General features: G+C 39.5%; 1 protein-coding gene across 3 annotated transcripts in view; it reads right to left on the bottom strand.

The window, feature by feature from the left end:
• Positions 1 to 10,557: 10,557 nt before the first annotated feature.
• The window catches only part of ACSL4 (acyl-CoA synthetase long chain family member 4), a 77,627-nt gene continuing 74,037 nt past the window's right edge, over positions 10,558 to 14,147 (bottom strand). For all 3 annotated transcript variants that reach the window (XM_020886678.2, XM_020886681.2, XM_020886679.2), the window contains exon 16: positions 10,558 to 13,484. In XM_020886678.2, the coding sequence (XP_020742337.2) occupies positions 13,327 to 13,484 (158 nt within the window). In that variant the 3' untranslated portion in view covers positions 10,558 to 13,326. The remainder of the gene's footprint in view (positions 13,485 to 14,147) is intronic.

A 14,147-nucleotide genomic window follows, 5' to 3' on the forward strand; every position in this document is an offset into this window, starting at 1 on the left:
GGTATCAGTACATTTTGCTCCTAAACACTTTCCACGTGTATGTGTGTATGTGTGTGTGCATGTGCTCAGTCATGTCTGACTCTTCAAGTCACCCTGGACTGTAGCCCGCCAGGCTCCTCTGTCCATCAGATTTCCCATGCAATGGAGTGGGTAGACATTTCCTACTCCAGGGGATAGGGTTCAATATTTGCTTGTTATTCTTTTGTTTTACTCTTGAGGTAAAATATATCTATGATGAAATACACAAACATTAATTGTACATTTGCTGAGTTTTGACAAATGTAACTCTGTAACTTAGCTCCCTACTAAGATGTAGAAGATTATCTCCACTCAAGATTAAGCTTCCTCTTGCCCCTTCCCTGGCAGTCCTCTCACTTCACTCCTAGAGGTAACCACTGCTTTGATTTTTTTTCCATCATTGATTAGTTTTACCTGTTATAGAACTTCATATGAATGGAATCATATAGCATGAACTCTTTTGTATAAGACTTCTTTGAAAAGACACATGCTAAGAAAAGACTTCTTTGACTCAGCCTGAGGTTTCTGAGAATCATCCAATCATGTACCTGTCATTTGTCCCTTTTTATTGCTGAATAGCACTCCATTGTGTGACAGTACCACAGTTTGTGTATCAGTCATCCATTTATCCTTTCTCCCACTGATGGACACTTGTATTGTTTTCAGTTTCTGACTATTAAGAGTAAGGTGGCTATGAATATTCTCATACAAGTCTTTTTTAAACATATATTTTCCTTTTTCTTGGGAAAATACAGAGGGAGAAAATTCTGGGTCATAGGGAAGATGTGATTTAGTTTTATAAGAAATGGCCAGACCTTTTCCCAAGGTGGTTGTATTTTTTTACACTCCCACCGATAATTTATGAGGATTCCAATTGTTTGTGGTTACTTTTCCAGCTCTTTGCTTCAGTCCCATACTTAGCTTTGTCTTGTATCCATGACATGCATTTACCCTTAGAATAGGGCCAGGCTTGTTTGTGGTTTATTACATAAAGCCTCCCCCATCACCCATTTTGCTGACTACTAAATGTATATCCAGTCTCTAGATGGAGTTGCTAAAATGTGAGTCAACTCTGTGCAATAGCAGCTTTTACTGAAAGTTTACATATGCCCAGCACTGTGTTAAACATTTTATATGCATTATCTGACTTAATCCTTACAGGAACCCTGTGAGGTAGGTACAGTGTCATTCTCATTATACAGATGAGGAAACTGAGGCCCAGAGAGGCTAACTTGCTCAAAGTCACAAGCTTGTAGGTGGCCAAGACTTGAACCTGAGTCTAATGCACTGCATGCATGCCATGTCACTTCAGTTGTGTCTAACTCTTTTCCACCTCATGGACTGTAGCCCTCCAGACTCCTCTGTCCATAGGATTCTCCAGGCAAGAATACTGGAGTGGGTTGCCATTTCCTCCTCCAGGGGATCTCCCCAACCCAGGAATTGAAACTATATCTCCTGAGGCTCCTGTATTGCAGGTGAACTCTTTACCACTGAGCCACAGGGGAAGCCGCCCGTAATGTACTACCACTATGCTACAATGCTGCTGTCTAATGTCCTTTGTCCAGAGGCTAACAGGAAAAAAAAGAACTTCTCTGTTCACTCCTAACCCCTTTGTTTTTCAGCTGAAAATATGGAAGTCCAGAGAGGAGAAAGACTTGACTGAAGTCCCCAGGTGGCTCAGTGGTTAAGAATCCACCTGCCAGTGCAGGAGACATAAGAGACCAGGGTTCGATCCCTGGGTTGGGAAGATCCCCTGGAGAAAGGAAATGGCAACCTGCTCCAGTATTCTTGCCTGGAGAATTCCATGGACAGAGGAGCCTGGTGGGCTACAGTCTATGGGTCACAAAGAGTCAGACATGATGGAGCACACGTACACACACACACACACACAGCCATCAGAATCCTACCTCCTAGTCAGGAAACCTTTTCACTCCAGTACACAGCCTCCTTCAATGTTTTGGGCAATTCGGATTTTATTTCTGCCTTTTAATAATGACAAGAGTCTGAAAACCATTTTGAGATCTCTGAAAGAAGTGTGTGAATCTAAGAGAATGGAGTAGGGTCAACCTTCCCTTTAGGGCCAAAACATAAGGTCACAAATTAAATTGTCAAATTTGTGTCAATTCATGCCTAAGCATTATCTTGAAAAATGTTTCTCCCGCCCACTCAGTCTTCTCTGGAAAAGGAAAGAAAACAAATGTGAAGACTTGAGGTATTCTGTGGGAAAGAAGTTGGAAAGGAAGCAGCCCGGGGCACTTTTCTCTTGGACTTGCCACAGCGCCATCTGGTGGAAGCCTTGGGTTTTTGTTTTCCTTCGTTTTTCTGTTCACAGGTTTATTGCCGGTTTCTGTGCCAGGCCCTGGGTTAGGGGTGGAGAATCCAAATGAGACTCGCTTCCTCCCGTAATGAAGCTAACGTTCTAGGGTGTGGGGGTTACCCAAACCCTTACAACACTGTGGTAAAAGTCCTATTAGAGACAAATAAGGCAAACTTGCATTTTCGTTCTGGGTTGGCCACCTACCAGCTCTGTTAACTTGAGCAAAGTCACTTAATTTCTCTGTGTTCCAGTTTCGTCTTTTGTAAAATGGAGATTATAATAAAAGTGCTCACTGTAGGGTTTTGTGGCAAGGATTGAATAAGATAATGCTGAGAAAGCCCCTAGAATAGTGCTTTGAGCATATTAAATGTTTAATAATGTCAGCCGTGGTTATAGGCGTGCTCAGTTGTGTCTGACTCTTTGCAACCCCATGGACTGTAGACCCACCAGGCTCCTCTGCCCATGGGATTCTCCAGGCAGGAATACTGGAGTGGGTTGCCATTTCCTCCTCCAGGGGAATCTTCCCGGATCAGGGATCAAACCCATGTCTCCTGCACTGGCAGGCAGATTCTTTACCACTGAGCCACCTGGGAAGCCCTCAGCCATGGTTACTTCATCATTAATGATAAGCATATGGTGCTGTAGGGCCCAGAAGAGGGGCATTTAACTCATCCTCAGAGAGCTCATAGCAGCCGTCCCTGTGGATGTGACATTTGGGATGTTTTGAATAGGAAGTAGTCACTCGGACCCTTCCTCCATGTGGAAAGCAATGTCCGCAATATGTGGGTGAGGAAAACAACAGCGTTCACCTCCTCTCACCCCTGCATCATGAAGGGCTGGCACAGCATCCTTGCCTTGGGAGTGCCAGGAGATTTGATGAGGGCCTCTGAGCTGGAAGATGCTGTGGGAACATTTAGGAATATTGGGATTGGGACCCAGACCAAGTGAGAAATTGGTTCCCACAGTGGATAAGCAAAGCTTGACTTGAAACTAGATGCTAAAAGAAAAATCAAGACCAGTTGTGTCAACTACCACGTGTTTGTTTTAATTCTGACTTTGGGGGCAATAGTGCTTCACTGGTTCTTTATTCACCCAACATAGGCATGCTGGAGCCTGGTAATTTCCCACTGCCTCAAAACATGAACATTTCTGAGCCCCTCTGTTGCTCTCCAAATTGTGCCTGGCCCACATCATGACCACATCTGATTCTATTCATATTGTTTTTCCCTGCAAACTCTTAAGCCTTCTATATTGTCCTAATTTTACTCATCCTTCATGGTCTAGACTTTCTCATTTGTTCATGAAATATTCTCTTTTTTATGTTGAGGTATAATTGACATATAACATTTATTAGTTCTAAGTGTACAACATAATGCTTCAATATTTGAATATACTGTGACATGATCACCACAATAAGGTGAGTGAACATCAGTCACCACACACAGTTACAAAATTTTTTCTTGTGATGAGAACTTTTAAGATCTACTTCCTTAGCAACTTTCAAATATGCAGTACAGTATTATTAACTATAGTCACCAGGCTATACATTACATCCCCAGGACATATTTATTTTATACCTGGAAATTTGTAACTTTGACCCTCTTCACCCCTTTCTCCCACATACCTCCCAACAACCACCAATGTTTTTTGTATCTATGAGCTTGTTTTTCGGTTTTTTTAGATTTCACACATAAATGAGATCATGCAGTATTTCTTTCTCTGACTTATTTCATTTATTCCATTGTATATATACACCACATTTTCTTTTTTCATTTATCCATCGATGGACACTTAGGTTATTTCCATATCTTGGTTATTGTAAATAATACTGCAGTGAACATGGGGTGCATATATCTTTTCAAGTTAGTATTTTCATTTTCTCCAGATAAACACCCAGAAGTGGAATTGCTCAATCATATGATAGGAACCTCAATACTATTTTTAATTGTTTGAGGAGCTTCCATACTATTTTCCATAGTGGCTGCACCAATCTACATTCCCACCAACAGTGCACGAGTGTTCCCTTTTCTCCACATCCTCACCAAACTTGTTATTTCTTGTCTTCCTGGTAATAGCCATCCTAACAGGTGTGAGGTTGTAGCTCACTGTGATTTTGACTCGCCTGAAATATTTTCTGAGAATGTACTATGTGCCAGGCACAGTGGCAGACACTAGAGATACAGCAGTGAACAAGACAGACACAGTCTGTCTACCTTCCCAGAGCTGACAGTCTGCCTGGAACTATGACATGAAAACAAAGCATTGTGACCATGAGTCACCAGAGTTTTCTCAGAGGAGGGATCTATCTAAAATAGTGCTTTACAATTGTTTTCATCACATAGCACACATTGAAAACATATATGACCCCTAGGATATATGGGTAAGAAAGTAGCCTGCCAGGGAGCTCTGGCCACTCCAAGGGCAGAGGGCATCAATATCTCAGGCATACCTAGCATCTCTGGTTGAGAATCTCGAGTTATAACCCATGGTATTGTTGTTGCTCTCATCCCACTTTGTCCTTGTAGGCTGATGGGCACAGAAGGGATGCTGCTGCAGATGAATATGCACTCTTTGTTATTAACTAGAAGTTGGTAAGAGTCACTTTTGCCTCTTCAGCATTAGGCTTAGACTGGAGGCTCCAAGGAAGGCTTCCTGGACAACTGAAGCCTAAATGGATCTCTGTCTCTTCCAAATTCCTACATACTGAGAGTCTTCAGTTCACAGTTCAACTTCTAATTCACCCCCATAGTCTGATATTTCATGCTGACAGCACAAGAACATCGTCTACCCTACAGCATCAAGCTCCGAAGTACTTCTTCAGTGTCATGTTTCAAGACCAAAGAAGTCTTATTGGAACTTAAAAGGGTCTTAAAACAGAAATGGCTTTGTTATCTAAGAAACATTCAGTGCTGAAGCCATCTTTTAAAACTTCAGAGAGAAAGTCCCAGAGCTGTAAGAGAATGAAGTAATTGGCCTTCTTCCTGGAGACAGGATGCTGAAGCTCCAAAACTCCAGGTCAGTTTGGAGTTTTTCTTCTCAGAACACAACCAAAGGTCAACCAAGATATCCCACAACCCTAGGAGATAGGGTCAAGGGAGCTATTGTTTATATCATAAGCAAAAGGGAAGAATTCACAAGCAGAGAGAGCCCAAGGGGTGTCTTGCAGAGAAAATAAAGACTCCTGCTGAAATGAAACGAAGAGTCCACATCCTTTCCTTCCCTTGGACTCCCTGAGAAAAGTTAATTCTCTCATCATCATGAATCCTAATGGCCAATGAAATGAAGATTTGGGTGAGAAATTATGTGATCTTGAGGAAGGCTGGGGTTCAAATGTGACAAATTTTAACTCATCTCTTTGCATTGCATGCTCAAGTAGCTCATGATTCAGTCACTAGACAAGGAGGCTTCCTGATTTCCCTTTCTGGCTCAGTCTCTCCCCCATTCTTTTAAATAATTTTTTTAGAATATTTATTTTATTTATTTGACTGTGCCAGGTCTTAGTTGCCAAACATGGGATCTTTAGTTGCAGCATAGGAACTGTTAGTTGCGGTATGTGGGATCTAGTTCTCTGACCAGGGATCAAACCCAGGCCCCCTGTACTGGGAGCACAGAGACTTAGCCACTAGAGCACTAGGGAAGTTCCTCCCCCCATTCTTGGGGAGCTACACTGCTACTTTCCTATGTTGATGAGTACAATTCACCATCCCAAATTGAAAGTGGGCATTGGAGTGCCCCATCCTAAGGAATGTCAAAGATACAGCTAAGGTAGAGCTGTTGGCCATAAAGAAAATATGTGCGGACATGTCTGTAATACATATGTATGTATACATATACATATATCTGATTCTGAGCTCCTTATAACTCCATGAGCTAGCAAAAAGCTGGCCACAAGAAGAAATACCTGACTTCAAAAGAATCATTTTCATAATTCTGCTTCAAAAAGTCTCCCTGGAGAGACACATGGATAGGTCAACATATTCTCTCTTCTTTTATTTTTCCTTGTCCCTAGGAGTCTCTTAACTCTTATTATTATTGCTGTTGTTGATTTCTCACAGCCCCAAGGCAAAAATATGAATTAGATAAAGTTGATGGTTAGCACTTCCAAGTGGTCTCACCACTAAAGCCCATTTCTGATTCTTAATACCCTTAGGAGTGTCTTCCAAGAAACTGATTCAAGATTTCATTCTCTCAGAATCTCTCATGTTTTCAGGTGTCAAAGGAAATAGATCATCTGTCCCACAAAAGAAAAATCAATCCCATATCAACAGTAGAGGATTAGGGGAGCCAACAGTTAACCGGGAGCCTCCTCTCTTGGTAAGCTGTGAAGACTGCCCTCTCTTCTGTGAATTATTTTGTATAATAGTTTAATCTAAGGACAGGTGTCAAAGGAACTTACAGATCTAGGGAAAAGGTCACTGTTGACCAATGAGAGAGGATGAGGCACGGATACTGTTTTTTATTTGTTTGGGTTTTGGTTGTTGTTGTTGCTGTTAAACTTCCCATGTGATTCCTAAGTGAAGGCAGGATGAAGAACAACTTGGAGTGATGAGCTTGGCAGATTGGAAAACACAGAAATGAAAGAGAATGGAAGGTTTCTGTTGTAGAGATATGGTAAGACAAGTAAAGAGAGAGCTTCTGATTCAGGGACTTGAATACCAAGACATGGTGATTTGAATAAAAAGAGCATCAACAAGGTGGTATTTTAAGAAGGTTAGTCTGGCAGAGCTCTGTACAAGATGGAGTATACTGAGTATACTGGCTGTGATGGAAAGAAAAGACTTGCCAAGAAACTACTTGGGAGGTCAGTATAGCTGTTTTGGTGACTCAGATGGTAAAGAATCTGCCTGCAATGCAGGAGACCCAGGTTCAATCCCTGGGTTGGGAAGATCCCCTGGAGAAGGGAATGGCTACCCACTCCAGTATTCTTGCTGGAGAATCCCATGGACAGAGGAGCCTGGCAGGCTACAGTCCATAGGGTAGCAAAGAGTCAGACAAGACTGAGCGACTAAGCACTCAGGCATGCGTAGCTGATATAGGTGAAAAGTAGTGAAGGTCTGATCTATGGTAGTAATTGCGGGAAGAGTAGGAAATGAACTTTAGGTACATGAGGTCAAGTCTCCCAAAAACTAAGCCCAACTGAGACTGAAAGCAGATGCAAACAGTGAAATATACTGACATACTTCAGGTATTTTAAGTTCACCCAAGTTGTCTGTGCCCCTTATTTCACAGCTGCCTAGGTCTACTTCCTCCTATTCAAGCCCACAAAGATGTTACTCATCAGATGAGCCTTTCAGGTTCTCCCACACCCTTAATTAAACATATTTGTTTCCAAAATTGATCAGTTTGAGATCAGTCTGACATTCTGTCCAGTATATGCTGGACAGAATATGAGCGTAATCGGTTCATCCTCTTCTCCTCCAACACACCCAAATACACCCAACCTTCAACTTCTCCCATCAATCTTGCCTCCTCAGGCCAGACATGTCTGATCCTACTCAGGATGCTCGTGTTAACAAGATTTAGGGCATTTTTCAGGATGCCAGAAGATTCCCTCATGCCCCTTTCTAGGCAACACCACCACTTTCTTCATTATTATTCTGGGTTCATTATTATTCTGGGTTCTATCACTGTTGTGGCTATTCTTCATATAAACTTCATATAAATAGAATCATAATGTACTGTGAATAGCTTCTTTCATACAACATAATTATCTGTGAATATAATTTATCCATATCTTTGCATGTAGTTTATTCTTTTTTACTTGCTATGTAGCATTTCCTTGTATGACTATACCACAATTTCTATCTATTCTCCTGTTGATAGCCATTATAGTTGTTTCCAATTTGTGGGTCATTATGAATAGTGCTGACATGGGGTTTCCCAAATGGCCCAGCCAACATCACCTTACAGCAAAGCTTTTTTTTTAACAAACTCCACCCACATTGTTCTGGGTAATTTTCTTGAATACTTGAAATCCCCCCCTTTATTTGGTTCTCTCTCGAAGTTCTGTTGTTCAAATGATGAATCACCTGGACTGACTCTTTAATACCCTTACCTTTCTGTTCCTATTTTTCATCTTTAAAAAATACTTTGTTTGGAATTAGGTAGTAGTGATAGTGGCACATTTTTGTGAATGTAATTAATACCATCTAATTGTACACTCAACAATGGTTAAAGCAACATTTCGTTATATATATTTTACCACAATATTTTGGCCCCTCCAAAAAATCTACTTTCTGAGAAATTTACCAGTTCTTTCAATTTTTCATTTTAGCCATCATATTTGTAATAAGAGCTGGGCTTTGTTTTCTATATATTACTTTTTCCTGCAGCTCTCTACTCTTATTTAATGGTAGTTTTCAAGTTTTTTATGAAAATTTATCTTACAAAACCAATTTGCTCTTTTCTCTAGTCTTCAAAGGTAATCCGTGCCTTCTCATCTAACAAGAAAATACTAGTACTGACTGGGAGGTCTAACAGTGTGGTTGTCTCTGAGGTAGAGGAGGTGGATGAGGGCAAGGGATAGCTTTCTTTCATGGACTTCATAGGATAGCTGACTTTCAACCTGTGCTTTCCAGAGTGGCTTGCACACTCTCTAGAGCTGTGCTATCCAACATGGAAATGAAATGAAAAACTCAGTTCCTCAGTCACACTAACCACATCTCCAATGCTTGATGGCCTAGTGGTACTGTAATGGATAGCACAGATACAAAACATTTCCAACCTCACAGAGTTCCATCGGACAGCACCATCTTATGGGGTCATGAAATCAGTGTAGAGAGGATGACAACCAGCATTTAAATAAATGAAAGTCACTGGTCATCTCGTTTTTTCTTCACATAAACACTGTCATAAAATATTGTTTCATATACACAGAAGCAGGGGCTTCCCAGGTGGCTCAGTATAAAGAACCGGCCTGCCAAGGCAGGAGATGCAAGTTTGATTGCTAGGTCGGGAAGATCCCCAGGAGAGGGAAATGGCGACCCACTCCAGTATTCTTGCCTGAAAAGTCCTATGGATAGGGAAGCCTGGTGGGCTACAGTCCATGGGATCACAGAGCCAGACACGACTGAGGGACTGAGCACGAGCAGGATACACAGAAATGTATGGTCACAGCATCATGGATCATGTTTTTAAAAAAAACCTGGAAGCACTGCTGAATTGTGTATGCACAGCCCTGCTTTTTAAAGACAGAACATGGGAGTGACAGAAACTCTTGATACCTAGTAGCATGGCATCATCTACAGCCTCATATCCCTATAGGAAACTTGGGACCGAGGGCATCTTAAAAAAACAAAAACTCACCTTGGGATAGCAAAATCACAATAAGAAAGCTAAATGTGATGGGACTTAGGGTCAATTACACTCCTTATTTCTTCTGTCATTCATCTTTCTCTATTTACAAAGGGCTTTTTTTTTTAAAGTCCAGTCTTCCCCCTTTCTTTCTTTGATATAGGAAAAAGAAACTAAAGCTAAGGGAGAGATTTGTCCACGGCTACAAAACTAGTGACAGAGTGAGCCCAGGTCTCCTCACCTCTAAATCCAAAAGTCTTCAGGGGCTAGCAGTCCTTTGAGTCCCTGAGTGTGCCAGCCAGTATGTTAAAACACTTGACTGATGAATGTTACCTGGATATAACAATGATGATGATAACAGCTAACATGTTTTTGTTGGTGCTGGTAACATATGCTTACTATGTTTTAAACAGTTTAACTCATTTTACCCTCACAACCATCCTATTATCAATCCACCTCATTTTTCAGGAAGCAGAAATGCAGTGGAGAGATGTTAACAAACTTGCCCAGTCACACACCTAGTGAGTGGCAAAGCCAGGAAATAGACTCAGGCAATGGTTCCCGGTCTCTAATACCATTTTATATATACCCTCGTATAACTCAGGTAACTTAATTTCTCCATAAATTTTAATTAGCCTGAAGGTAACAATTATTTATTAGCACATGCTAACAATCCACACAAAATGACTATGTTTTGTCCCACAGTATCAGTGCTACAAAGGAATTTTACTCTATTAACTGTACAAAAGTAACAGCTTTGGGTTCAATCCTCCAAACTAATGGATGTGATTTCCACAAACCAGGTTATCTGCTTAGTGCAATTCTATAAACCTAGAGATGAGTACTTTTGAAATATGTGTTTAAAAGTTTGGTTAATATTCCTCAAATTTGCAGATTTTATCCTGGCACATAATTAAGCACGAACTGGCTTGATAACATGGGTGGATTTATTTCTTAAGATTCGAGTGCAAACTTAAAAACCAGAACAAAGCTTTTCATCAAGGAAAACATGAAAATCTAAGTAACAATCCGGCAATCGTGCATTTGAACAGAAAATACAAATATGAATACATTCTAATTTGTAACTACATTTGAAAATTAAAATATCTCTCTCCAAATCTCAAATACCCCACAATCTTTAATCTGTTTTCATCTTGCTATTCCAGAAACATCTGTAATGTGCCATCAGGAAAATATAGGCAAAGATTATTAATCAATCTTTATGACCATAGAAACATTCTTAACTTCTGACTTTTTGAATCATTCATCTGTATCTCAGTTCCAAAAAGTGATACAATTATACCTCCACTCCAGAAAAAAAAAGAATCAATACAAATATCAAGGAGGCAAAATACTTTCACATAAAGCAAAAGTCACAGGTGTTTGACTTAGAAATGTACATACTTGTAGGAAATTTTGGAGGCAAGATATTTTCATGTAATTAAAGCAAAAGTCACAGGTGTTCATCTTAGAAATGTACATACTTGTAGGAAATTTTTAAAGTACAACTTTATTTGATGGCTGACATGTAATAATAACAGTGAACAATTTAAACCGGTATAAAAATGTAGGATCAAAATCTGTAGGCTCAAATACTTGAAAAGTCACCATGAATATGGAAAGATCTGTTTACATAAACAAGTGTATTTTTTGATGAAAAATCATGGGGTAGTGGCATCTCCCTGGTCCCTTAACAATATTTGGATTTTCACAAAGAATTAGCAGCACCCATCCTTAAGTGTTAATTACGTGTTTCGAAAGGACCCATACAACAGATTAGTTGGCAGTGTTCTAGCTTTTGGGAGATGGGAGTGGGTGGGGGTGCAAATATCTGAGTATGTATGCATGCACTCACACATTTTAAATCACCATTCCAAAAAGGGAGGTCACATACTGAAAAAGTCTAAGTACTTCATCCTTAGAGGATAAACAGTGGGCCAGGAACAGCAGAAGCTGAACAGTAGTCTACTTGTAAGAATGGTTTTTCACTCTTCAAAGGCAATTTGGGAAAAATGAGAATACTCACATACACATAACTTCAGGGGGCCTTGCTTCAAATTTTACATTGCAGACACTGAACATTCTTTACAAAAACCTTCATTCTTGCTTATAATAACACCAGATGATTTTTCCTTTTAACCACCATATACATAATATTTAAATATTTTCTTTATAAATATTCTAGAGCAAAAAGAATGTGTTTTGTTGCAGTGGTGGCCCACAACTGTACAAAGCAATATAAGCAACATATATATATATAGGCATATATATATGTATATATATAAAATGACTAAGAAAAAAGTGCAAAGAATAACAGTATTAAGAAGTTTTGTGGTTTTTTTTTTTTTTACAGTAACTATGGTTCAAGTGTGACTATATTTCAGGGATATATAATCCCAGATTTCAATTAAAGATTCAAAAAGAAGCCCACACACAAAGTTACTGCACAAATATCAGTCCCTTATTGAGTAACTTCCCTTCTCCCAAATCCAGCATTTCCAGTTTCTAAACTCTTCTTACAAACAGGAAAAAAAGTAGTAACAGTGTTCTTCCCTTTAACTTCCCCAAATTCATCCAAGTTAATTAATCATTCATAGATTTAAACAAGATAGCAGGGAATTCATTTGTCATAATCCGCTTTGCTAAAATTAAAGCAAAATGAAATGCTTTTAGAAATACAAATTGATCAAGAATCAAATCAGCAATAGCAAACAGACCTTAAATTATGAGTGTGATTTAATACACTTTAAAATCAATCCCCGTTATCAAAGATAAATTCAGAGTCTAAATCCTTTCCCAGGTTCAATGCTATGTAAGGGTCAGGATTCTAAATACTCAGGATATCATCACCTTTTCTAACAGAGAAAATGCTCCCACTAAAATTTGATTAAATTTCTATCATTTTAACTCTTGATTTCAGTCTTATTTTGAACAAAAAGAGAAAGGCAATTTTCAGCATTTTGAAGATGTACTTTTATACTTAAGCCATTCAAATAATTAGTTACTGATTTTTCATCTCCAAGTTTCAAATAACAGTTCAATTTCCCTTTAAATGTATTACTAGATATTTTTTGGTGCATTTATATGTTTTTATTCTAACTTCAGGCACTGTAATTATTCACAATATTATAATGATTCTACGTCTAACCTACACAACAATTATGAATCCTAAAATGGTTTCCAATGTTTTTATTTGATTCCGTATATTACATTACAAGACAAATGGTTGGAAGAGAATTTTAAAGCCCTGCAGCACTTCTGCTTTGAGTAATGTTAATACATTTTTTTGGTCATGCTTAATATTTAAGCATCTTCTGAACTAGGAAGACAGTAGACGTTGGAAGTTGCAAATTTCCTCAAACTACATTCTGCTCCAGCTCTAATTTATTTTGTTCAACATTAAATTTTTTTCTTTAATGAAACAAGTATAATCTTAGGCTAATTTTTAAAAACAAAGTTTTGTTCTAAAATTAATAACACAGCTACAGGGAAATAACTTTTCAATTTCAGCTTCACTAGAGCTATGGAAACTAGTTAAAGTAGACTTAATCACTTTTGGTTTTGATTTTTTGTTACTATGTCTTTAGAACGATACACTTTACATTCTAACAGACAGTTCAACGACACCAGGCTTAAAACTCTAGAACAAAAAAACACCAAGCCACCTTCTGCACAACTGTAAATACGAGCTCAGCATTTTACTTGCCCCCATACATTCGCTCAATGTCTTTGAGGTAATGGTTCTTCAGTTCCTTCCTTTTCAGTTTGAAAGCATCAGTGACCAAACCAGTTTCAGGGGTCCAGGGCTCTGGGCTTAAGCGAACCTTGATTGGAATTTCAAATCGCTCCAGTTTCACTGAAATGAGACGTGTGGGGGCAGGGAGAGGAAAGGGGGAGAGAGCGAGGAAAGGAGGGGGAAGAGTGAGAGAGAGAAACAATAAAACATGAATTTTGCAGGATTTAGATGAGGCAGGTGATGAGACAAACTTACTTAATGGTATGTTATAGTTAATTAAATACCACCACCTTATAATTTCATTTTATACTTCTCAAAGTACACATCAATTGTTTCAGTTGGATGGTTTTGTTCTATGCAGTTTTTTCCCCTAATATATATGTCCCCAGGCGGTGCAGTGGTAAAGAATCTGCCTGCCAATGCAGGAGATGCAGGTTCCATCCCTGGGTTGGGAAGATCCCCAGAGAAGGGCATGGCAACCCACTCCAGTGTTCTTGCCTGGAGAATCCCATGGACAGAGGAGCCTGGCAGGCTACAATCCACGGGGTTGCAAAGAGTCGGACACGACTGAGTACACACACACACACACACACTATATATATGTGTGTGTAGACACCCTCCGATTTAGAGTCTATCTGCTGCTCCCTCTGCCTCGAATAGCCTTCCCTATTGTAGCTGCACAGCTCACTTCCTTACTTCATCCAAGTGTCTGTTCAACTGCCACCTCCTCAGAGAGGATTTCCCTGACCACTCCTAACAAAACAGAAGTCCCTTTGTCTCTCT

The sequence above is a fragment of the Odocoileus virginianus genome, unplaced genomic scaffold, assembly GCF_023699985.2.
Source record: "Odocoileus virginianus isolate 20LAN1187 ecotype Illinois unplaced genomic scaffold, Ovbor_1.2 Unplaced_Scaffold_1, whole genome shotgun sequence".
Classification (NCBI taxonomy): Eukaryota; Metazoa; Chordata; class Mammalia; order Artiodactyla; family Cervidae; genus Odocoileus; species Odocoileus virginianus.